The following is a 26,669-nucleotide window of genomic DNA, read 5'->3' as shown; positions in this document are numbered from 1 at the left end:
TTTCTTGTCAATGACAGGACTCCACCAGTGTTGTACAGTGACTCTGCTGTTAGTAGAGGTTACCCATTAACTAATCTGATATAGCTTTCACACTAGGATTTGACTGATATGGATTTTTGAGGGACGACACAAATATTTTTGGATTGAAGCGACCAACGTCCAACATCTGGTGGTGATATTCAGTACCAAATCCAAGTATTCTGTGTTTCCCCCAGAATTGTTTTCTTGTCAGGGTGAAAAAGCCTCTGAAACAACATTTGGACCATGAGACACTAAAACTTTCCATTCAAACCCAGGATGATTAGAATAATAACAATAATACTACTACTAATAATATCAACAACATATTCATGTATACGTTTGTGGAATCCGATCAACATTTCACATTAGAGTCAATTCAGGATCCTTTTCTCTGTGGTGTTTTTTTTTCCCTCTTCCTCTTCTTTTCTATTGTACGTGTGGGTGTGTGTTTTGGTGTGCGTGGGTGAGAGAGACAATGTAGTTATGTACTATTTGAAAACATGTATGAATATTGCATGCAAAAAATACAATAATGCATAAATACAATCCTAAAAATATAATAAATTCAAGTTAAGGGCTTCCTTAACTTGAAACTGCCTGACATGTATACATTATACATATATTTTGGCCGATATTCCATATTAAATTTGACTATTTAAAAAAAAATGTTGACAAAAAACATTACAAGCATCCTGTGTTTCCCCCAGAATCTTAATGGGACACTAAAACTCTTCATTGAAACCCAGGATGATAAGAAAATTAATGAAAATCTGATAAAAATGTTTCATTACAATCAATTCAGGTTTTCCCATAAACAACCAGTGTAGTATTGATAAATTCTATAATAAATATGTAATCAATCAAACTGCATCATATCCATCATATCAGAGGTGAACGACACCGACTTGATTAAAAATCAGATCTGGTCCAAACTGATACATGAAGATAATCCTAGTCCACAGCAGCTTTAAGGATCTGTCAGTCCTACATGTCCAGCATATAAACAAGGCTCCCGTCGGGGTTTAGCTTCGCTCAAAGGAAGCCAGTCTATCCCTCTATTCTTCTTCTCCTCTCCTACTAACCTGCTCATAGTGAGGCAGTAAATCCTCCTGTTCCTCCTCCCTCCTCTTCCTCTGCATCCATCACATCTAAAGCTGCTAGGTTTGTTCTCATGGCTTTCCTCTGGCTGCTGTGTGTTTCTCTACCCTGCGACTACGGCTTCCTCGACCATCCTGGCCGTTTTCCCCGGCTGATCGCCCTCCTTTCCAACCCGCTTACTCTGACTGGCTGTGATCAGAGAGAGAGGGAGGAGAGGGAGAGAGAGGGAGAGAGAGAGGGGGAGAGAGAGGGAGGGAGAGAGAGGGAGGGAGAGGGAGGGGAGGGGTAGACGAATGTGTGGGGGATGATGCTCCTTTGTTTGAGAGACATGCCAAGTCTCTCTCCCTCTTCCTCCCTCCCACTCTTCCTCCCTCCATTAGAACCTGTAGTCAGATGGGGGGACTACTACTGCAATCTACTGCTGTATTCTACTGTACTATACCATAATCTACTATACTCTACTGTAATGCAGTGCTCTACCATACTTTACCATAATCCATTGTACTCTGCTGTACTCTTGCACACTCTACTGTAATCCACTACACAATACATTAATCTACTGTACTATGGTGTAATCTGTACTGTACTCTACACTACCGTAATATACTGTACTCAACCAACCTCTACCATACTCTACTGTAATCTACTGTACTCTACAATACACTACCATAAGGTACCATATTCTACACTACTGTAATGTACTGTCCTCTAAGTGATTTACTATACTCCACCGGAATCTACCATACTCTACTGCAATCTACTGTACTCAAACTGCAATGTACTCTACTGTACTCTGCCATAATGTACAATATTCTACATTACTGTAATGTACTTTAGTCTACTGTACACTACTGTAATCTACTGTCCTCTAATGTAAGCAACCACACGCCACTGAAATGTACTGTAATCTACCGTACTTTACTGGAATCTACTATAATCTACCATAATCTATCATACTGTACTGTAATCATTTATAATCTACTGTAGTCTACTGTAACCTACTGTACTGTACAGTCATCTACTGTACTTTACTGTACTCTAGTGTAACCTGCTGTAATGTACTGACCCAGTGGGAAACAGCCTCATCTCAGATTAAGTCACTGCACTCCCTTCGTGTGTGTGTGTGTGTGTGTGTGTGTGTGTGTGTGTGTGTGTGTGTGTGTGTGTGTGTGTGTGTGTGTGTGTGTGTGTTAGAGAGAGAGAGTACGCACACGACTTTCTCACTCTGTACAGTCTCTCTCAAACGTACAAACACAGCAACACAGTGAAGGCTTGTGTCTCTCAAACCATCAGAGTTTCAGTTCTCCTTGCTGCTATATTTACGCGGCGCTGCAGACGCTCTACCGACACGTTTCGTTTCCAGTCAAATCCTCTTGGGCAACTTGCCACCCCACCTGAGCAACTAATTCCTCTGATACCACACCAGGATCCTGCACCAGGAACACAAGCGCATGGCAGTGTGTAGTGGCGACACAGGATGTAGGCAGGGCAAGGCAGAGTGAGAAGGGGGAAGTAAGGAGGCATTCCTCACCATTTTGTTCCTCCATGCTGCTGGGGGTGTCTCCAGTGCCCTGGGAAAGGCCGACAGACCAGTAGGACATTCCTACTGGAGTCACCGGATTACCAGTATCAGAGCAGAGCTGTGGCAGGACTTTCCAGAGAGAGGGAAAGGCCTGGATTCAGCTGTCTCCCTGCAGCAAAAAAAAAAAATACATTAGTGATGAAGAATCAAGATTGAACACAACCTTTTCTAAAACTCAGCTCTCTGGACCGGTACAGGATCTTGCCCTTGTCTCTGGTTGGACCAGTATATGGGGACGTTATTGTCCTGTTTTTTAAAAATCATATCTGGTCCAGTCAGTGTCGTCCCCCTCTGATATGATGCAGTTTGATTGATTACATATTTAGTGTAGAATTGATTAATACAACACTGGTGATGAAGAATTATTATTACTGGTTTCAATGGAGTCTATTGGTCTAAATGCTGTTTCAATGGCTTCACCTTGACAAGAATATTGGCATGAAAATGGTCAAATGTAAAGATATTGAATACTGGCACAAAATATCAAGTACCAACAGCTTCAAATCCCCAAAATACTGGTCTTCAAAAACCCACATATCAGTCAAACCCTAGTTTATAGTACCTGTTCTGATGGAAATCAGTATTGGTTTTAGACATAAGGTTTTAGACATACCATTTTGTGCTGGTCCTTGAGAAATGTAGGGTTAGTCTCTCTCTCTCTTTCTCTCTCTCTCTCTCTCACTCAGTGTCACCTGTTATGCTTCAAAAGCCATGTTAAAACTTGGTAACCCATGATGAAGGTTGTAATGTGGACAAACCAAGGTGTACAAATTTACACAAATCCTTTACTTCAGTATAAGTCAAATGTGGCAAGCGGGGCTGGGATCGAGTGCCGGTCGGGAGGCGGAGAGAGCCAGCTGGTCAACGGGGCACACCTGTTCCCAATTAACCTTGCCCTATATTTGTCTCCCAGTAGGTGGAGAAGAGCGCCATGTCGAGCCACGAGAGCGCTGCCTCTGACAGCAAGGACCAGGGAAGCTTGAAAAGCCTCTCACTTCAGAGACTGTTGTAACTACAGTAGAGTGGTGCCCCCTTTACGTTGTGATGTGTTTTGTTGTTGATGTGACATGTCAAATAAACCACAGGTGAGAAGAAACATCTCCAGCTTCCTTCCTATTCAACACATTGGCACTGTCACATAGAAATACCACGATAGAATACGATTCTGGTGAAGTAAAATGTTTGTAGTTAAAAATTCTGCCTCAGTTTTAGTTTTAGATGTTTGCCATGAAATGTACTTAGTAACACTTAGTTACAGTTTCACCATCCAGGGTGAGGAGATGGAGCTAGATGTACCTGGGGGTTCACAACAACAACAAGATGCACAGGACTGATAACATGGAGGCACTGGACAAGAGAGGACAGGTAGACTGTTCTGCTTGAGCAGGCTCAGGTCTTGCAACATATGCAACAGACTTCTCAACATGTTCTACCAATCAGTGGTCAAAAGGGACAGTTTGGTTTCTGGGGGATTCAGCTATTTTTCCTACTTAACCAGAGTCAGACGAACTCGTGTATGCCTTTTTTTTATGTCTCTGCATGCAGTTTGAAAGAATGGTAACGGTTAGCTTAGCTCAATTGCTGGAGGGATAGGGGATCAAGTAGCAGCTCCACACACTAGTCGCTGTGCACTAGTCTACACATGGCAACACTTTCTATATGGCCTCCATAGACTTGTCATGTTATATGATGTACATTTGCACATCATCTATATTGGTATACATTAACATCTGCTCACATTATAATATTTATATTTGCATACACTTTCATATAGGAAATACATAAACAGCAGTTGTAGTGAAGACTTGCACTAAATGCTGGTGTAAATATCAGTCTTTTGGATTTTGGTCTTTTGGACTCAGTGCAACCATTTGGCTTCAGAACACTTAGATTATGCTGCATGAGCTGTTGGAGCATTTTTATTGCATTTCTTTTTCCCTTTTTGGAACTCTAAAGAACCAATCCCCCTTCACTTCAGTTGTTTTGGAGAAGACTGACATGGAGATGCTAAAGCTACCTCGCTGTGTGTTATGTGGGCATACACATTTAACTGGTGTGTTTGGACTGGCATTAGGGGGAGTAGGCTAGATAATGACATAATTTCCATTTTTGGGGTGAATTATTGCTTTAAATAAATAACTTCAATAAAATGTATTTACTCTGCGCCTCTCAGTGTTCACAAATTCTGCTTGGGAAATACAGTACAAACACAAAACTGCCCCATAAGATGTGACATGACTCACTGTTTCCCGACTGTATTTTAGTGCCCAAGCACACACACACACACACACACACACACAACCTAACAATTTCCTGCAAAAAAATATAAAATGAAATGATGTGTTCCACTTTGAATGCGGACAGTGGGTGCAACTGGCGTCACTCAGCCCCCATCTCCTGAATGGCGAGAGCATTACACCAAACCCATTCAAAAAGTTGGCAATTTAAGGTTTGTCTTCTTTATCGACAAAGTTGCAGAACGCCTAAAATATTACTTAGGACCTTGTTTTGGTTATTATGAGTCACTCTCCAATTCGGCATGCATGTGATGCACCAACCAGGACTTTATTTCAATGAAATGTCAACTTTAAAATTAGTTCGCCTGTTATTCCTCCCTACTACGTTCTTCCACCAAAATACAAAGTGGTGGGCGGTAGCGAGCAGTGTGCACCAATTACAAAAGTTGGGATTTTAGTTAAATAAGCGCTGTTTGGTGGATTATATGATTGCCGAAGTGAAGAGTGGTCTCTAAGAATTTAAGAAATGTCTTGAAACATGTTCAACACATCAGGGGTATGTACCTTTGCTAATAAGAAAGGACACATTACATGGCCAGATTTTTTTTAAGAGTTTGGCGTGACGCTCTCTCCAAAACAATAAAACGGCATGTACCGTAGCTAGGAAAAGCCGAAAAACATTTTAGCTCTTGTTGCACTAATAGCGGCATAACATAATAAATTAAAATTATATGACATAATATTTATTAATAGCCGACTCACCGCATCCTTGACAAGCCGAGTGAGCATATTGAGAGAAACTCTGAGGTTTGTTAGCAGTTTGCAGTGGCAGGCAGGATTTGGAGCTGTGGACTGAACTTGACTTCCTGATTCCACAAAGCAAAACTTTTCCAACAATCAAATAGCTGTTATTGTCAAGTTAGACAGGATAAATATTAGCACTTCCGGTCTCAACCGTCAAAATAAAGCAAGCTAGACAGAATAAACTAAAGCACTTCCGATTATAACTTTCAAAGTAAAACCAATCAGCCGGGATAATGAACAAAATCAGTCCCGGTTATAACGTTCAGCATGAAACCAGCCAATCAGAATAATGAACAATGGCTCCTCCGATCATAACTTTCAAAATAAAATCCTTATGTTGCAAAGTTTTTTGTGCAATAGGCTACAAATTACAGAAGTGAAAAAGGAGAATACATTTAAGCGGGAATCTGTGGTGAATGAAAGTTTTTTATATATGGCTGCCAAAAATACAAAGAGAAAGACTTGATCACAAAACATATAGTAGACTTACCCTTGTGTTGTTTGTGTGTGTGTGTGTGTGTGTGTGTGTGTGTGTGTGTGTGTGTGTGTGTGTGTGTGTGTGTGTGTGTGTGTGTGTGTGTGCCAGCCAGAGACTGAAGGCTTCATTAGGCAGCTTCAATGGGCTATCTTTTATTTGTTAATACATTCTCATAAATCAGGTGGACACAAACACAAAGCATTTGGCTTTCTTTTTATTTAGAATTTCTATTTAAATATAAAACGCTGATGACTAATGTAGGAAATATGAAGAGACAGACGTGTTTCCCATGGGTTGTAATAAACAAATATTAAAATATATAGGATGATAAAAGTCAGTTAATGTTGACACTATCCATGTAATGATAACATTGTTCCTGTTACAGTATTAAAATATTACCTCCGAGGTAAATATTACCTCATTTGGAATAGGAAACAGAGTTCCTTCCAACATTTGAAAGGGGAGGGAAATGCTCAACAGAGAGAACATTCGTATTAGGTCACATCATATTAGAATCAACACTTATAAGTATGACACAAAAAGGAAAAAAAAAGTACTTTTATCTGCATTTATCACCTACTCAACATTTACAAAGATAAACAGAAATTTCTCGAGAATTTTTCCTCTCTGCACATCCCACATTGTCCCACAAACAGAAATTTCATAAACAAATGTAATCGATCGATGACACTGACATTATCCCCCTCATCTCATACATGCGAAAATATAATATTGCTATTTATTCAGTATATTGTTTTCTTGTGCATTTATCTCATTTCTTCAGTCTACTGCAGTATGATGTGGAAGAACTGGACTAGACAGGAGAGCAGGTGTAGGAAACAAGACAAAGAAATTGTTATGTTATTATTTTAACAACTAGAATTAGTGTCAATAGATACAGTTGGCAAGACAGGGAACGCACACAAAAACATCATATCCTCTCCTTCCAATACTTTTCTCATGGGTATAACAACTTAGAGTTGACATCGCTGGCCATGTTAATAAGTCCACATTTATTTGTGTCTTTTAAATTGGATTTGATCAAACATTTTAATGACTAAAGATGCACTAACAAAAAGAAAATTATGATTTAACACCAGAAAGGCCAAGCTGCAGCCAACTGGTGGCTGTTTTGAATTTTTAGATTTGAAATATCGGCTTTCAAAATGCCCCCTAAATCTATTTATTGACCTGTACTACTTGTTACCCAGCCATATAGTCACACTGGGCTGTCAAAGCTGGACAGGGTTTATGGCCAATGTGGTCTTAACTTTGGCAAACACTGGCACTAACAATACCAGTGTAAGATAGAGGCGTCAGTCAAATTACAGAATTGTCAGGGAATGGACGGTTCTTCCACTCCAGTCCAGTTCACTTTCATTTTTATTGGCTATCTTTCGGGAGCAACGGCTCTGCGTGTTTCCTACACACTGCATTATGTCATTTTATCACACAATATGTCTAGCTGGATCCTGGATCTTCTCCTCACTGCAGTGACTGTCAGATATGATTGTTTTCCACATACTCTACACCGACTGCATCTATGTACTCAAATACTTACTTTCACCATGTCAATTAGGGTTCGACCGATATGGGCCTTTGAAAGCCAATAACCAATTCTGATATTTTTGGATTGACATTGATGATATTTGATATTTTGCCAATTGATACTATGCCAATATGCTGTATTGTATATTTAAATTTCATGCCAAAAGTATTCAGTGTTTCCCCTAGAATTGTATTCTATACTGAAACAGCATTTAGATCATCATGGGACACTAAAACTCTCCACTGAAAGCCAGACTAATGAAATTATTTTAGGTGGGTTAGCAGCTCCTTAAAGCAGGGTGAGGCAGGTTTCATGTCAGGTTTTACAGACTGTTGAGTAAAATCATATCCTCACCTCCAGCATATTGATAGTGGACAACACTGACTGGATCATATGTGGTTGTTATTGGCCTGATATATCGGTCTAACCCTAATGTCAGTATCATGGGAGGGGGAAAGGTGGATTGTAGAGAACTGGGATGCGGCCCGACGGGGAAGTGCTCAGCTCACAGGGTTTCACTCAGTTTGATGGTCACTGCTTTCACCTCGGTGTACTCGGCCAGGGCGTACTCCCCGCTGAGGAACACAAAGGCAACACACATGTCACTGTACAATGTGCATTATGCTAGATAGTGGATGAAAATGAAAGAATAATATAAACAGTGAGGCATAGTCATGGTTCTTGGCCCTTACAGCTCTCGTCCGTTGCCTGACATCTTGTACCCTCCGAAGGGAGTCTGGGCATGGAGGGCGTTGTAGCAGTTTACCCTTGAGAGGCAGAGAGAGCATTTGTTTAGTTTCACTTGTCATTAGCCCTGTTTCCATCCGACTGACAATTTTTGAAATGGCGCAAAAAATAAAAGGTGAACTAGGTGTGTTTCCATTTGCTGGGCTGAAGTGAATAAAAAGACTTCCTGAACATAAAAAAACACATTCACTAGAAAACTGAAACAGAATGGATTAGTATTGAATAGTATTGGGTGAGTTGCTCTTGTTCTTTAGTGTCAGATAATGTTGGTAATATTTCAGGAGGTTGTGGTGGACACTGGACAGATATTTTACAGACAGACAGACTGTTGTGAAATGACACTGTACCATTCGTCAGGCTGATCATGCTAAACCTGCATCATCATTTCTCCAACAAATGTGTTTCCATCACTATTTATATCAGAATTTCTTTATCAAAAAAAAAATCCTGCTTCAAGCAAATGTAAAAGCTTTTTTGTGATTGTTTTTTTTTTATTTTTGCCATTGCCATTTCAGTTTCTTTATGATGACATGGAAAACCATGTTGGCTTAAACACAACACTAAGCACACACCACACATCACTCCTCTTGTTCAGACATGATAGGAGTCAAACTGGATTCATCTTGTGGTCTACATTAGTGTTACATCAATATGCGCTTTTGAAGGCTGATACTGATAGCCAAGATTTTGTGCCAATTTTCAATATCTGCCCTCAGAATTGTATTATTGGCAGGGTGGAAAAGCCTCTGAAACAGCATTTAGACCATGGGACACTAAAACTCTCCATTGAAACACAACATAGTTATAATGAAAATGCTATTACTACTACTAATTATAATAAAACATATCCATGCTTATATGTGTGGAATCCAAACTGATATTCAATATCTTAAAACTGGAACACTTTCATGCCAAACATTCAAAAAAAGTCCATGTATTCAGTGATTTCCTCCAGAATTCTATTCTTGTCAGGGTGGAAAAGCCTCTGAAGCATCATGGGACACTAAACTCTCAATTGAAACCTAGAATAATAATACTAATAAAGCATATTGATGCGTACTTGTGTGGAATCAGATCAAAATGGCAGAATTCATTCAGATTAAGGTCTTCCCATAGACAACCAGTGCAGTATTGATCAGTTCTAAATATGTAATCAATCAAACTGCATCATATCCATCATATCAGAGGTGGACGACACTGACTGGACTAGATCTGACTTTGAATAAAAGGCCAATATATCCATATCCATACCCATATATCAGTCTAACCCTAGTCCTGCAACCACAGCTCCGAAATAGACTTTACATCACCATGAGCGGTTACCAATCAGAGTCTGGAAACGTCTGTGAATGAGCCATAGTGTTGAGTGTGGAAGTGGGAGGTAGATGCTAGTTAACGGAGGCTTACCAGACAGTGCCGGTCTCCAGGGCTGCAGAGACGGACAGGGCTCGATCCATACTTCTGGTGAAGACCGCTGACACCAGGCCGTACTCCGAGCTGTTTGCCCTCTCTACGGCCTCCTGCTGGCTCTTGAAGCTAAATATACACTGCACTGGACCGAAGATCTGCCGGGGGGGAAAGACATGTGGTAAAGATGTGGGATGATGAACATGACCAACCTTCTGTCTGAAAAATCAATTATACTTTCAGCAACACATTACCCTGAAAAGCTGTGAAAACTGAGTTACAGTGGGTCTACCCTCCACTAAATCCCTGATTATTATTATTAAAAAGATGTTGTCATGTCAACGACCCCCAAATACACACAAATTAGGGCCACAGACTCCAGTTTGATCAGATTTGTCCCAGGAACCCATACATGGATATTGGATTGTTTAACTGTCTACACTGTTCATGGAGAGATAATAGTGGCAGGAGTGAATCCTATGATTGCAATAGTCATTCTTGTATAATCTCTAAATGGGATAATTTCTAGTGAATTAAATTACAGTGAAATTAAGCTATTCTTAATGTTTTTGGGGACCACCTGGAACCACCTCAGGGACCCCTGGAACCCCCGCAAGGACCCATGGGTGCTCTGAATCCCACTTCGGGACTTTAGTCACAGTTTCATGGTGTAATTGAACCACAATTCCACAAGGTGTCAGTCTTTACTTTCACACCATTACTTTCTATGTCCCCACTACTGTCCCTGTCTGTGTCAGTTCCATGTTTATGAATGAAACAGGAGCTAACCTCTTCCTTGGCGATGCGCATGTGGTCTTTCACTCTGGAGAAGACGGTGGGCTGGAGGAAAAGGCTTTTCTCCCCCACCGCTGCTCCTCCACACTCCAGCCTGGCTCCCTCCTTCTTCCCACTTTCGATCAGCTCCACGATCTTGTCGAACTGCTGCCGGTCGATCTGGAGACGCCACAAATAGATAAGTGGAGAATATTAATACAATATGAATGGTCAGCGGTGGGAAGAAGAGCATGAATCTTTCACTGAAGTAAACCTGTATGCCCTCCTGTACATTCAAAATACTGCTACAAAGTAGACAAGTTTTTCCCATTAAGTGTAATTGAGTATAAAACCAAAAGTGGGTGATTTTGCTAAACCTTATTTTCACTTTTTTTTTTTTTTTTTGCAGACATGACATTTTTCTTCAATTCAAAGTAAAGTAATTGCATGTAATGTGTATACATCTTGATATTTTTTACTTATTTTATACTCTTTTATCATTTTTATCTAGATTTTCACTTGTAACTTTTCACTTACTTCATACTGCATATATTTCATATTTTTGGTGCATTTTCATATCACATAATTTTCATTCTTTTTGGTGTTTTATTAATATATTTCTATTTAACATGTTTTAGTGTTGAAATTGTCAGGTGTGTTATGTTTACATACCCCAAATTTTACTATACTACTTTGCTATATTTTTCTTTTTTTATCACTATTTGCAGCTGCAATGACCCAATTTACCCACAGGGATCAGTACAGAAACTGCTCTTGAATTAATGTACTTTGCCACTTCTCCTGTATTTCCCCACCTGCGGTCCATGTGATGTCCGTGGGTCCAGTGGATCTCCTATAACGATTTTCTTGGCGCTTTCTACGCTGCGACGCACAAACTCTTCATAGATGCTTTCCTCCACAAAAACACGTGATGCAGCCGTGCAGCACTGACCCTGGTTGTAGAAAGCCCCTTTCTGGGTTTCCTCCACAGCCAGCTCCACTACACACACACACACAGAAACACATGGGTTTATATTGACAGTAGATTTTAACTGTTATGGGTTTATGAAGGCTGATACTGATATTTTTGGAATGAAATGGCCAGTAGCAATAAACAATATCTTTAAATTAGACTATTTTCTTCCTAAAAAAATTCCCCAGAATTGTATTCTTGTCAGAGTGGAAAAGCCTTAATGTGGAAACCACATTAAGACCATCGTCGGGCACTAAAACTCTCCATTGAGACGTAATATAATAGTAATACTAATACTTGCACTAATACTAATAATAATACTAAAATCAGATTCATGCATACTTGTGTGGAATCCAAACTAAATGTCTCATTAAATGATCCCTACTGGATCCTCTGACACTGTTAGATCTCATCAATCTCTAATTCCAGGTGATTTCCGGTTATTTTGTGATGAAATGTTATTTACTTTTTCGGTGTCCCACAACCTGCCTCATCTACTTCTACTTCACTTAGTGATTTCCTTCATTTCCCGGAATGCCTTTTAACAACCCCCAGAGAAGGGTCGTGAATTTGTTGTATTGAACTGTAGGTTATACATGTAGGTGGAGAGAGCAATAGGGACAATGCTTGTGCTAGTAAGAACAAGAGAGTGAGAGTTTTTCCAGTCATCCCTGACTCAAAACACTTGTTTTGTGGCTGCATTGCATTCTGGTCTATTGAGGCTACAGTCAGTGGAGAAATTGGTCTCTCTGCCTCTTCTGTGATGGATTTCTTGCTGTATCATGTCGTACATCTGACTTGTAACGGATATGCAAAAAATTCGGATTTGAGCTGCTTTTCTGAACACAGCATCTCTTTACTGATGTCACGTTGCAGAGTTTCTGGGTAATGAAGTCCTTCAAACTTTCAAAAATTCAAAACATTATCTCTCGCTGCCAAGGTGTGACAAGTGCGGCTTTAAAAAAACATATTGCAGGTCTCATCGCGACTCCAGTGCACGTCAAAATAATCACAAGATAATATTTTGTCTGTATTATGCAAGCCTAACGACCGCCTCAATGAAAAGTAAAAGCAAAGGTAAGCTAACTCTCCCTCCCCCTTTCTCTCTCAACACACACACACACACACACACACAAAATCTCCTTTGTTGCGTCTGAGCGTTGGAGCTTTAGAGAGACAGAGAGCAAACCACATTACTTACAGTCTGAGTCAGCAAACACAATGCAGGGGTTCTTCCCTCCCATCTCCAGAGTCACTCTTTTCAGATTACTTTTGGCCGCAGCCTCTTTGATCAGCTGGCCAACCTGCGGACAAGAGGGCGGATCACAAGGGGGAAGTCATGCATCAATGTGTCAGGAGTAATAACAAAACGAGACTCGTTTGCATAATAACAGCACCAAAGAGATCAGTGTCTTGGGGATGTGAGTGTTTTGCAATGTGGCATCGCTGTATCACAGCAACACAGGGCTGGGTGGTAGGCCGTATTAGAAGACAGGTGTGGATCAACATGAGGGAATGGATTTACAATACTGATGACAATGATATTTTATTGTTTTTTTTGTTTGTTTTTTTACATCACTGATGATGTGTCCAAGGACATCAGAAGACTTCTGTACACCTGTACACCACTTTTTAAAACTTTTTGTGTTCCTGATAAAGCAATGGAAGTTATTTCTGCAATTTGATTTTCCCTTTATAGGCTTTATACTTAGTTTAATTTAATTATATTCACAGTATAAAAAAGTAAACAGAAAGGAGGAGAAACCTGACTGAACTCATTAGCTGGTATCCCAGAGTCATGTACTTTTCATAAAGCACCACTGGAAAAACACTGTATTAAGTTAAAAATAGTAAGCAACAGGCTACCTCGCCAAAAACATTTACATTTAGCTGACATGCTTATGAGAGTGAATTACAATGAGTGAGCAGGTAGGGGTTTCAGTGTCATGCTCAAGAACACTTCAAACTCAAACTCAAACCTCAAACTGGGATCTGGTTAAAGGAAAACACCAAGTCTTTGGTAGTTTGTCAAGTTGGTCAACTTAGAACATAGACACCAACATCATCCATAGCCCCCTTTCCACTGAGGGCCAAACCTGGTGCTTGAACTTAGTTCCAGAGTTCCTGACCCCTTTCCACTGGGTTGGCCTAGGCCAAAACAGGGCTAGTCCAGGAACTCAAGCCCCACTACTTGGGCCTTCCAAATCCTCAGGGCCAAAGCTGGCTTATACATCATCACATTCTAGATTTTTTCAAATAGGGTGTGTTGCTTAGTAACGTCTGTAACTGAGTGCAGCCATTCCTACATTAATGAGCATCTACCTGGTTAGAAACTAGGTATGTTCATTCTTAAATCTACATTACTTTCAGCTGCTATCTTAGAAAAAAACAAAACAAAAAAAACCCATCTTGCTACACATAGAAAAATAAGACTGTTATGAGTTGGAAACAACTTTTTAGCCTGATACCTGATATATTAAAACCAACATTGGCTTTATTTAGCTGTCTAGAAAATACCCAAATTACTATCACTCACTAATGGACTAATGTTAAAGGGAAAAAAAATGCCTTTGCTTACTCAGGCAAGACACTTTGTTTTTACTTTAACGCCTTCAGTGGTCGTTTAAATCACTGCCCAGCGATGACACTTTGTTTTTTTATGTGAGTGATGTTAGCCTCATCCTGCAACCTTCTTCTTTTTTTAAAACTTCCCACAAAGTAATTAAAACTAATGTTAACGATTATACGGCACATTTGACAGCAGCGTTGTCTGCCATGTTTGATGACAAGCAGTTGTGTAACTTAGTTGTCATGGTTACGCAGGGACCACCAGGCTGCTCAGTGGAAACACTTTAACAAGTTTAGCCCTGTGCTTAAGTTCCAGGCTAGAGTTCCTGGGCCAAAGTTCTTCGGCTTTTGGCCTTCAGTGGAAAGGGGGCTCATGTGTCCCAGGTGGATCTTCGGCTAAAGTGCTAGCATGGAGCCTTGGAGCCAACAAAATTCAATTTCAAAGTTCTTATCAAATATGAAACACAATGCATTCAATGTATCTACCTTTCAGTATTTGTCAAAAATACTGATTCTGTAGCAGAAATGCTTTGTCATACAGTCACATACCTCTGTAGAGCCGGTGAAAGCCACTTTGTTGATGTCCATATGGTTGGCGATGGCTGCTCCTGCTGTGGGACCAAACCCTGGCACGATGTTCACAACTCCAGGGGGGAATCCCGCCTGACATGGCAACCCAGCAGGTGTGTTAGTGGAGGGGAATGAAATCATTTGAGAACCCAAAGGACCCCCCGAATAGACACATATTAAACCCCACGGGCTCCATTTGAAAAGTTGAGTAAACTGAGTTCTCTCTTAATATTACTGCAAGATGTCAAAAGGTCAATCTCCAACCTGCGGTAAAGATTTGGATCTGTGGTAATATTTCCCCTTTGTCTAGTCCAGGGATTCTCAAAGACTCCCAAATAGAAATATACTAGAATATCATTTAGTCCCAGGGACCCATATGGGAAGATTTCTGTTGTTGATTTAGTATTGAGTTGTAGACCCGTACATGGAGGACATAACAGTGGTGAGGGGTAAACCTAAGATTACAATAGCCAGTTTTATACATTAATGAAATTATAGTGAAATCAAGCTGTCTCATTCTTGTTAGGGACCCCCCCAGAACCCCCTCAAGGACCCTTGGGAGTCCCCGAACCACAATTTGGGCACCACTATGTAAGTGATTAGGCCCAGAGAGTGGCTCTTCGCTGGGCATAATCGTTACCAAAACATGATAAAAGCGAAGCAGTCTAATCACATAAGAAGCAGGGATTTTCTATAGGAGTAAAAGCCCAGAGTCTTTGCGAGCGGCGGGCTGCCGGTGGTTTAGAGTCTAAACGTCCCTCAGCCCACGGCTCGGATCAGCCGAGACCTAAAGTCGGACCTCTTTGATGAGCGATCCAACGTGGAGGGCCGTGAGGGGGGTCTGCTCCGCCGGCTTGATGACCACAGTGTTTCCACAGCTCAGGGCCGGTGCTATCTTCCACGTGAACATCAGCAGGGGAAAGTTCCACTAGCACAGAAACAAAACAGCCTCATGAACACAAGTTAACTGATACCATAAGAAAACAGCTGCATAAATCAACTTAACTGACACTTTCACTATCAATGACATCAATCTTTATGATGTAAAATCATAGTATATATCATAGTAAGTAGCTTCAAACTGATTCAGTTATATGAAGATAGGGATTTACGAGGGAAAACAAGTATAAATTTACGATTTTCTGCAAATATAATTTCTTTTTATTATGTTTGTGGAGGTCACTTTTTTATTTACCACTACATCCCTGCTTAGAACCATACAGTATATGAGTCCAAGCAACACACACACATCATCATTACTTTTTTTCACTGTAAACCCAGAGCAAAATCCACTTTATCACTTGCTGGTCCGGAGAGATTATTTAATTCACAGTGTTTTCTCATACAAGATAATAAAACGAGCCCTAAATCATCGGGACTGGAGATGATTCAAAGTAAACAAACGTAGAAAAAGATTTTCCAGGTGCTCCTTCCCATGTTGGAAACCAATGGATGAATAATTGGGCACTCAAACCCAAATTAGACAGCAATACATGTGAGTGCTGAATGTTTATTGTTTAGGCATTGTTAACTTTTACAGCACTTTGGAAACAGCCACCGCCATTAAGGGAGTTTGGGATCGCAAGTCGGGAGAAAGGTTTCCTGTTTTCCTTTGACAATGACTCATGCTGTGTGTGTGCCAGTAGTACTTTTAGTAATTACACAACGTCCTTCAGTATAAATTTCACTTTTATGATATAATCTCCCATGTCAAACAACAGCCGTTTTGTTCCTTTGTTGCCAAAGCAACATTAGAGGTTATAGGCTTATGCGCAGAGATAAAAACTGAATGGCTGTATTCTGTCAAGATGTAGAAATTATACTCTCGCGCCTGTCTGGATCGTCCATGACAAAGTGCAACGCGATACCGCGAAGAACCAAACGCTGCCCCACCCTAAATCTGATGAAGTTATTATCGAAAGAGGGGGGGGGGGGAAAACAAAAGAAATACATATATTCCAATGTGTGAAAGCAAATCCAAGCGGCGCAGGACTGCAGCGGTGTGTTCCTGTAAGAATACCCCTGGAGGGATTAGGAGAGAGGAGGTCTTGTTTGGGGAGGGCAAAGATTAAGATAAGGTTTCTGGTACATTTACCAGGGTTTCATTTCAACCTCGCATCCAGACGGGGCTTTCAAATTAAGTGCAGTTGCCTCGCTTGCACTAAACATTTATGATCAATGCTTCTCCTGCAAGTTAAGTCTTCCAGTCTTCAGTGGTTCCAATTAAGCTCGAACATGTTTCCCGGAAAGCTCGAGATGTTACTTGAGTAAATGATGGAGCCGCGCGCTTAAGGATTGAGAACCACTTTGCGTTTAAGCGTCCTGCTGCGATTAAGGCCCTGATGCCATATCTAAAACTGGAATATGATGATTATTAAACATATGTAGATATACGCCAGACCGCAGCTGAGCATTGTGCCATAGGCGTGTGCGTCGGCCTATCAGACCTTGGCACTGACACCCAGATAACGCTGCCTTGGATTCTATTTCCTGAGGTTATAAATTATATATTGTGCAACGCTCTGTGTTCTTTGCGCTTATTAGGAACAGATTGCATTACAGCAAAATTCTCAGACATCCTGGAAAGAATACCTTTTACTGGATTTCCTCAACAAAATAATGACACACACACACACACACACACACACACACACACTCTACAGACAGCAACGTGATGTTTTTATTCTATTTGTGTGCCACTAAACGCGTGCATTTCATTTTCTCTGAGGTCTTTTTCACACCACGCCAAAGTAAAATGAATTATTGTTATACATTATTACTCATAAATTAAAAACAGATCCACTTTTCACTTACTGGAATGATGGCTCCGCAGACGCCAACAGGCTCGTGTTTGGTGAAACACATAAAGCTTTCATCTGTGAAGAGGAGCAACAGCACAATCATTTTTATCCCATGTTTTGGACCTGTGGGTTTCTACCTGTGCACTGTACTCACAGCTCATATTTTTTATTTTATTTTCTATACTCTTTTGCCTCTATTGCTTCAGGCTACTGTTATGAAATGGGTGTAAATTGTAGGTAAAGTGAGGACAGGTTACCCACAATCTAAGTCACTCCCTGTGAAAGTGTTTCAACCCTTAATTATGCAACTAATTCAGTATGTTCAGATTTTTTCCATACTATTTCTAATTTTGGGACACTCAACTACCCGGCCTACACTTTATATGTGGGCAATGTTACCCTTAACATTTTTGGAAAGGATGGGGCAATTAAAACCTCTCCCTTCCTCCTTTCCTCACCCTTTTCCTGTTTTAATTGGGATGCAGTGAGTTGTAAATCATGTGCATTTCACCCCTCAGTAAATCATATCAACAACACCTCTGCTTGGGAAATCACTTAACTGAAAGAACACTAAATTCTCTTTTAGGGTCAGACCAATACATTGTTTTGCCAATAAATCATGCTGATAATGGGCTTTTATTAAAAATCTGTGTTTTCCTCCTCTGATATGATTTAGTTTGTTTTTATTACATATTTATTGTAGAACTGATCAATACTACAGTGGTTGTCTATGGGAAGTCCTTAACCTGAACTGATTCTAATATGACATTCTGGTTGATATCCACACAGTATGTATGAATATAATATTATTATTTTTAGACCTATAATTATTATTATTATTATTATTATTATTATTATTAGTAGTAGTAGTAGTAGTAATAGTAGCATGGGTTTCAATGGAGTTTTAGAGTCTAAATGCTGTTTCAGGCAGTTTTCCATCCTGCCAAGGATAAAATTCTAGGGGAAACACTGAATCCCTGTAATGTTTTGGAAGGTTTTGGCATGAAAATGGTCCAATTTAAAGAAACTGAATATTGGCAAAAGAGATTCAATCCCAAAAATATCAGCATTGGCATCGGCATTCAAAAACCCATATCAATCACAACACTAGTGGTGACATCAATACCCACAATCTTCCACTTTACTCGGCTTCCATGTGTATGTGATATTTTGTAGATGCATGTGTCAGAGGCTCAGCAGATAACTGGTCAAACCTGGCCTCCCAGTCTGCGCCTTGACCTTCTCCAGTTTCCCATGAGGCTGATCACAGACTGGGAGACTCCCCCGTAACAATTCTCATCTCAGGCTCCCATTATCTTGGGAGGGCCCAAGTTAAACAGCTCATCATATGCTACATTTACATAGCAGGGGAGTCAATGGGGAATGTCCTCATACAAAACATGTAAGGGGGAATCGCTATCATCACATAACACAAGATACACAGAGTCAGACAGGCAGCCTCAGGCCTAGGTTTAGTGGGCTGGCAAACGCTCCTTATTACAAACCTATATACATACGGAGCCCCTCTGGGGTCACATGGTAGAAAAAAAAACTTGATGTGTAAATCCGTTGGCACGGATTTACACATCAAGTTTTTTTGTAAACCGTTTAACAATCTGTTCGCACAGTTTACAAATCCGCGCGCACGGTTACATGCTCTCTTCTGTTCTTCAGCAAATGGACCTGCCTTGCATGGACCGCGGTGACCACATCCACTAAGTAAGTTCAATGTTATCTGGATTTAACGGCAGATTTAACGATAGTGAAATTAGTTAAATTGATTTAGCTTTGTGTTTTTGGAGTTTCACAGCTTTTATGTGCAATTTAGCATTTATTGTGCTTTTCACCCGAAAACCAACATTGATTGTGAAACGGTTTACAAATCCGTTCGCACAGTTTACAAATCCGTTCGCACAGATTTACACATCAAGTTTTTTTTTCTACCATGTGACCCCAGAGGGGCTCCGTATATACACATTCACGTATCCTCCGGCAGATTGGAGTTTTAGTTCTATAAACAAAGCTGTTCTGGAGGCAGAAATAATCTCATTGGTTGAGTTAAACCTCAATGGGCGGAGCCAAAGAACCATAGTTTTTCAGTTAGCTAAATCAGCTAACTGGCAAACTTGAATGGCAAAGAAGGAACTCTGGTCAAAATATAAATAAAACATAAATGGCAATGGCTTCTTTTTAAAAGAAAAATATTTTCTATTAGGTGCAGATGTTGTGTCATGGGAGCAGAGCAGGTGCGACGTCAACGTCAAATGCTGAAATGCTAAGCTAGTTAATGCTAGCATTTTTTTTCTTCACTGCGGCTTCAAAACTGGTCCCACGCTGCCTTAACAAACAAAGAAATCTTAAACGCACAGTATGTAATTTCTGCCGCTAGGGGTCCCTCAATCAAAACAATAACAAAAGACGTAGTTTAATGACGTTGTGCGTAATGAAGTAGCGTGGGATCATGGGAGTTTTTTTACGGGGACAGCTTTGGCGACAGAACGTGCAGCAAACGGGAATGAATAATCGTGATCCATCATGAGTGAGCGATAAAAACAATAGAATGAAAAAAACAACAGAGTGGCTAGCTAGCTATTTGGCCGACTTCCTTCCTCACTCTCTGACGTATCATCTGGTGTTTCCTGTGTTTCCCCGGAAGTTAGGGGGTAAAGGGGATATGACACCATGACAGGAAGTTAGGGGGTAAAGGGGATATGACGCCATGACAGGAAGTTAGGGGGTAAAGGGGATATGACGCCATGACAGGAAGTTAGGGGGTAAAGGGGATATGACGCCATTGACAGGCGACCAAATGAAACGCACCGTTTCAACTCAAAAAAATATATAACATAGGTCTAGTCGTTTTTAGATATTTTAATGCGGAAATGTTACATATTATACCTTTAAATCCAAGCATCTTAAGCAAAATAGTCAGTGTTGGTGTCGCACTAGAGGCAATAACATTTTACACCCCTATTCATTTTCCCATTAGTCTGACAATGCAATGGATTCGGAATCCCTTATTTGGGCAGAAACTTTATGTCATGCTTCAGTGGTCTAGGCTAGGCTGGTTTGAACTCGGAAGGTCAGCTAGGCTAACTAGCTAACCTAGATAATTTAGTATGACTAGACTGCATTTTTTCAGTTAGTAGCAGAGTGCTAGGCTTCATTATATTAGCTTCCTCCTCTCTTACCTCTTGCCTTTTTCAGACGGCTTCAGTCTTAATAGTTACTTAGCCAGAGGAACTGTGGTTCTTTCATTCCCCCCACTGAGGTATAGCCTAGTTTAACCAATGAGATTATTTCTGCCCCCAGAGCAGCTCCACTGCCAAGAAATTCTTGTAGAACTAAAACTCCTATCTGCTATCCTCTGTGTGTATTCAGCCCACAACCATGCAGTTTCCATACAAAACCACAACTACACTGTCCTCATCTCGCTCTGGTGTAAAAGTAGGGATTACTGGCCGAGCGGCTCCTGGGCCGCCGAGGCGTTGAGCAGGCACTGATGTGGAGTGTCTGATTGTGTGTTAATCCTCCCAGACTGTTGCACCTCACTGATTACCATCACTCCCTCTTCCTCTTCCTTTTGTCCTGCCGGGCCTTTCGTCTCTCACCACTCTATTGGGATCTAATCGAGAGGAAAGAGGCGAGCATGTTTTGTCTATCTGCCGTCCTGCAGTGGCAGAGGAGACGCGAGGTTGGATCTGACAAGGGGGGGGGGGGGGGGGGGGGAGTATTGAGAGGCTGGAGGAGATACCACCCAGGGCTGTGGACAATCCTGAGCCTGGCAGAGTGACTTGGTCTAATTAACTTGTTTCCTAGCGGTGCAATTCAATAGTGGGCTAATAAAAAAAAATGGCCCAGGGGCGTCCTGAGGAATAATGCACTCTAAGGTTGTCCACCTCTGATATGATCAAGGTGAGGATATGATTTTACACAACAGCTTCGGGGTGTCAGTCTATAAAGCCTGACATGAAACCGGCTTCACCCTTCCTTAAGGAGCTGCTACCCCACCTAAAGGAATTTCATTAGTCTGGCTTTCAGTGGAGAGTGTTAGTGTCCCATGATGGTCTAAATGCTGTTTCAGAGGCTTCTGGGGAAACACTGAATCCCAGTATTTTTTTAGAATATTTGGCATGAAAAATGGTCCATTTAAAATGAGCACAAAATATGGGCACACAATATCAGCTATCATCAGCTTCAACCCAAAAATATCAGCCATTAGAAAATACATACATACATTGGTCAAACCCTGATGCACGGTAAAAACAGATTCTTGTAAAACTCTTTTTTTTTTTTAAAAGCAGCAGACATGCACACTCACCTACAGGCAAGCTTTTGCCATGTATCTTGTCAGCCCAGCCAGCGTAGTAGCGAAGGGTTTTGATGCTGCCGTCCAGGTCGATGAAGAAAGACTGCAGGAAGGGTTTCCCTGTGTCCATAGTCTCCATGGTCTAAAGAGACAGGAAAGATAGAATCACTGATCAAAATTCTGTCATTACATTTTTTTTAGGCATTTAGGTGACGCTTTTTTCCAGTGCATGGTAGGCTGCAGGACTCAAACCACTAGGTGACCCTGCCACCCCACTACTACTAAGGTCTTATGGTTTATTAGCTGTCACAAAGAATCATACCAAAACCATCTATCCATCCAGCTACTTTATAAAAAACTCTGCTTGTTTTCTCAACTCTTGCACACTGCATGTTGCCCACCAATTCACTGGTTGCTATAAAACAATGTTTTATACTCCGTTATATACCAGGAATTTAATATGCTCTGAGACTTCTTGGTTCCAGATACAACAATAATAATAATGATTATAATAATGGTGAATTAATCTAAGGCCCGAACAAAGGCAGTGAGTTCTGCGAGGCTGAAATAGCTGGCGAGGCTGTTCCTGTGTGGAGCCAAGGGTGGTGCGGTGGGATATCAGCCACGGCCTTTAAAGTAAGCCCATTCCAATGTACAGTATCTTGAGAAATACATGGCAATTAGCCATGCATGCAAAACTAATTGACAAAAAAAATAAAAATAATCCGTAATTCAATAACTTTAGCCATAATAACTCAACTCAGATATCCCATTTGAAGAGTATTAGACTTGAATTTCCAAAATCAAATTTGTGATAAACTCCATACAGTATATCATAAACTAACATGTGTCAAACACGATTTGTTCCAATGTTTTCTGGAGTCATTTTCAATTCACTGCAAAAGAAAAGATAAGGAGAAGCAAAGCACCGTGGCTCTGAAGCTCCAGCAGATACTGTACTTTCACTGTACCTTTAAAATGGCCCGAATCTGGTCTTTATTTCCCCCAAACAGAGCTGGGAGTTTAGTGTAATTAGCCATAGCCCTGCACACTACCACTCCAGAACATGTTTGCAATTAGCAGTCACATGCAATCTCATATTATTACTTCACTCACATCTGTAAGGGTTCATTTACAAATCTAACTCTTAATGCAACCTGGCAGCTCAACAGAGTGAAAAGGCACAGCAACAGGGATTTCATTACAAACAATATCTGAGGGAGAAGGAAAGTAAAATCTAGCAATCATTACATAAAGAGAGAGAGATTGGGGATGTGGAGGGGGGTTGTCATGATGTCATGCAATAATAAGGGCCAATTCCTGATATGAACAAGTCAATATCATGAATAAGGCAACAGCAGATGGACATTTTTCAACTGTAGGGAAATCCCAGAGTTTTACAGTTGCCTAGTTATGTAACACATTTTACTTTATAATTGAGATCTATTGTTGTAAAAGAAAAAAATATCTAAACCACAAGCAATGCCTAGCAATGCTAACTAGACCTGTTATTATTGTTACTCAATGTAGGCATGAGACAATGATATGAGCGTCAATTGGGTATTGCAAGATATGGTCATGATACCTTACAGCCTAAGTGAGTCCAAATTTGACAATTCAGTTTTTTTTTAATCATTATAAGAGAGAGCAAAGATCAAACAAAAATTATGGATAAAATATATTTGTGAGCAAAAAAATTACATCAGGGATCATTCAGGACCAATGTTCCTCTAACCTGATAGTTTGGTGACCTAGGCTATGTCTAATAATTTATCACAATGCCCAAATAATAATATCCTGTCAGTCCATACGTCTAATAATTCATGCCATTGATCAAATAATAATAATAATATCTTGTCAGTCACGAGTCATTGCTCCACTTGTTCCTACGTTTTGGAAGTTGTGGTGGCAAATTATATTTGATGCAGGTACTTTGCCATAACTCGTATTGAATTGAATTTACTTGCTCTTGGGACTTGTTTTATGAATTGAGAATATTCTTCTACCTGAAAGACTGAGATCTAAACTTTATTAGTGTGACGCTGGCGCGACTCAAGCCTCGATATGTGCCGCTCTCTGAGAGAACATTTCCCTAAATGCATTCAAAAATTTGGCAATTTATTGTTTAGTTGCTTTATTGGCAAACATACCTACCTGGTAGAACATGACTTAAGACTTTTTACATTGTTTGGGGTCTTCTAGTAAATTCGGCATATAGATGATCCACCAAGTTGCACTTCTTTAAAAAAAAAAAAAAATCTACTTTAATAATTGGTTCACGCTCCTCGCTGCCGCACATCACGGTGCATTTTCGTTGAAGAAGATTGGGGGAACAACATGAGAACCAATTTAAAAAGGTTACATTTTACTTAAATAAGTGTTACTTGTGTATACCGAATATAAGAGTGTCTCCTAACAATTGAGAAAAAGTCTGGTCATGTTGCCTACGTTGGTACGTAGCCTACGTTTGCCGATAAGACAAACAGACAGCAGTAAATTCCCAGATTTTGAAATGGACTTTGGTGTCACAGACTACATTTAGTCATAGAAAGTAAGGGGAATGAGCCCACCGCCAGCAGTAGCCGGTCCCTCTCCATCAGGTCGGCTAGTTTGTGCAGCAGTCTCCCCCGGCTGGACGCGTCCATCCTCCGCCACGGAGAGCCTCTCTGCTCGGCCGCCTTGGCTGCCTCTACCGCCTTGTCCACGTCTTCCTGAATAGAGAAATAAAGCAGGATAAAGCAGGTCTGGATATATATATACCGTTCTCTTGTATGGGGAGAGAGTTTTGCCAAACTCTATTCAAAATCATGCCATTATACTTTGGCCTTGCTTATCGGCAAAAGTAGGCTACCACCAAAAATATGACTTAAGATATTTTCTGAAACTAAGAGCCACGCTTCAATTCAGCATACACCCAACATATAAAGCAGCATTTTTATTTTTGTTTTATTTATTTTTTTACTTTTAGAACTGGTTACATGTTATTCTCAGAATCTTCCTTCATCAAAATACCCTGTGGTAGGGAACAGTGGGAACCAATTCTGAAAGTTGAGATTTTATTGAAATAAAATGCTGCTTTGTGGATTATATGTATGCCGATTTTACCAGAAGCTCTTAACGATTTGTAAATGTTAATAAGTCATGCTCTACTAGATAGACACTTCTGCTGATCAGCAAGATAACCCAAAATTGCCATATTTTGAATGAAGTTTGGTCTTGAGGGTCTCTCATATGGGGCTGGAGCAAAGGCAATTAAGTACAAACAAAATAATGCCGTGTTTTAAAGTTCATTTAAAGTCTTATTTGAAGTCATTATTCACTGGCACAATATGTAGGCCTAAAGCAGGTAAAATGAACCTTGCGGAGCTGAAATCGATCTATTCTTACTTTGTCTGCTTCCTCCACATCACAGATTTTGACACCTGTTGCTGGGTTGAAAGTTGGAAATGTCCTCCCTCTGCTGGATGTGTGCCATTCATTGTTGATAAAAATCTGTGGAAAGTGTTTGCAGACATCTTCACCATAACCCGGAGTCATATTTGTCATTATTTCTGACAGAAGACACTTGCCATGGCTTTGGCAGAAGCCTATTCTGACATCTGAGCCTGCATGATGTCTCAAGATTTAACACTGTGACTAACGTTAATAAAAGCAGAATGAGTGAACAATGCTTTAACCAACTCTAATTAAAGACCATGCAGTATTTCATGAGCTTGGTTTCTAAGTAGAGCCTTCTTACCTTGGTGTGTCTGATGTCCTGGACTTTGACAGGCTGGGGAAAAGCTATAGCAGGGATTCCTTCGGCCACTCCATTCTCTGCTGTTCCGTTCTGGGCCATTCTGGGTCAGCAGTACAGTCCACAGCCAGTCTGTCTGCTCTGTCTACTCAACACTGTCAGCTCATCCACGGGCTTTTATAAGAATGTGGAGTTCCTCCCTCCTCACACAACAGTTGACACTCCGCCCCTATCAAAATATCAAGAGCCCTTATCTGAGGGGAATCTTGTTCTTGCAGCAGCCTGGAAATATCCTGCAGCCGTTTACTGTAATAATCCCTAATACTGGATGCATGAAGACTTGAACTTGGGGAGATGTTAGCCATGTGGTTTTACCTCCTTCCTGTAGATACAGTAAAGCTGTCAGGCAGCAACAGTTGCCATTTCCAGTCTTGAAGATAATAATTGCAGTGCATTCTCATTTTTGCACCATTCTAATTGGTGGGATGTAATTGAAAATCCAGCATACCAGGCCGAGCTCGCAATCATTAGCAGCTAAACAGCCCTTGTGTGTGTGTGTGTGTGTGTGTGTGTGTGTGTGTGTGTGTGTGTGAACGCTCCATAATTGAGAGAGTCAAGAGTAAAATTTCACACCTGAGTTATTGGCTGTGTCTTTCAGTCCGGGCAATGAAAGTAATGAGAGCGAATTCATTCTGCTGCACAATATTTACATTGCAACACGGCAGCTTTGATCTGCTTCTGTCGGCCTATTTGGAGCGACTGCGGGCCGTTCATCAACCGTGCAAAGGTGTGATGAGTTGTGATGTTCCTCGCAAAGTTGGTTTTTGCACCTGGGCCTGGTGAAGTTGAATGGAGTTGAACACATGCAAACAAATGCTTTTGTTCTTGGGGACAAAGCTGCTCGCTCGCTCTGGACTCGTACTCAAACACAGTCTGCTATTGTTTCCCCTTCATCGCTTCTTGTCACTCTTCATGTCAAAGTTTAATTAGGACAACGAGCTTTCACAGGCTCATT

At 40.7% G+C, this 26,669-nt stretch overlaps 2 protein-coding genes across 6 annotated transcripts in view; both read right to left on the bottom strand.

Annotated features, from left to right (window-relative positions):
- lrrk1 (leucine-rich repeat kinase 1) overlaps positions 1–5,775 on the bottom strand; it is a 62,069-nt gene extending 56,294 nt beyond the window's left edge. For both annotated transcript variants that reach the window (XM_071532106.1, XM_071532194.1), the window contains exons 1-2: positions 5,701–5,775; positions 2,651–2,810 (exon numbers count right to left, since the gene is read on the bottom strand). In XM_071532106.1, the coding sequence (XP_071388207.1) occupies positions 2,651–2,720 (70 nt within the window). In that variant the 5' untranslated portion in view covers positions 2,721–2,810; positions 5,701–5,775. The remainder of the gene's footprint in view (positions 1–2,650; positions 2,811–5,700) is intronic.
- Positions 5,776–6,430: 655 nt separating this feature from the next.
- On the bottom strand, positions 6,431–25,796 carry aldh1a3 (aldehyde dehydrogenase 1 family, member A3). 4 transcript variants are annotated; one of them, XM_071531134.1, is made up of 13 exons: positions 25,658–25,796; positions 25,306–25,410; positions 24,489–24,629; positions 21,931–22,060; positions 17,623–17,684; positions 15,608–15,736; positions 14,788–14,901; positions 12,872–12,974; positions 11,513–11,697; positions 10,713–10,877; positions 9,924–10,081; positions 8,462–8,536; positions 6,431–8,344 (listed from the first exon to the last, which is right to left on the bottom strand). In XM_071531134.1, exons 1-13 carry the CDS (start codon positions 25,754–25,756, stop codon positions 8,275–8,277), a joined length of 1,536 nt encoding a protein of 511 aa, XP_071387235.1. In that variant the 5' UTR covers positions 25,757–25,796; the 3' UTR covers positions 6,431–8,274. The 4 variants fall into 4 exon arrangements, with proteins under 4 accessions (XP_071387235.1, XP_071387310.1, XP_071387394.1 ...); XM_071531209.1 differs by lacking the exon at positions 14,788–14,901; XM_071531293.1 differs by lacking the exon at positions 24,489–24,629.
- Positions 25,797–26,669: the final 873 nt, after the last annotated feature.

This window comes from Centroberyx affinis, unplaced genomic scaffold, assembly GCF_046629955.1.
Source record: "Centroberyx affinis isolate AG114_WGS23_722 - 3 ecotype Tasmania unplaced genomic scaffold, CSIRO-AGI_Caff_v1 ptg000010l_1, whole genome shotgun sequence".
NCBI classification, from domain to species: domain Eukaryota; kingdom Metazoa; phylum Chordata; class Actinopteri; order Beryciformes; family Berycidae; genus Centroberyx; species Centroberyx affinis.
This window is presented reverse-complemented; position numbering and strand designations above follow the sequence as displayed.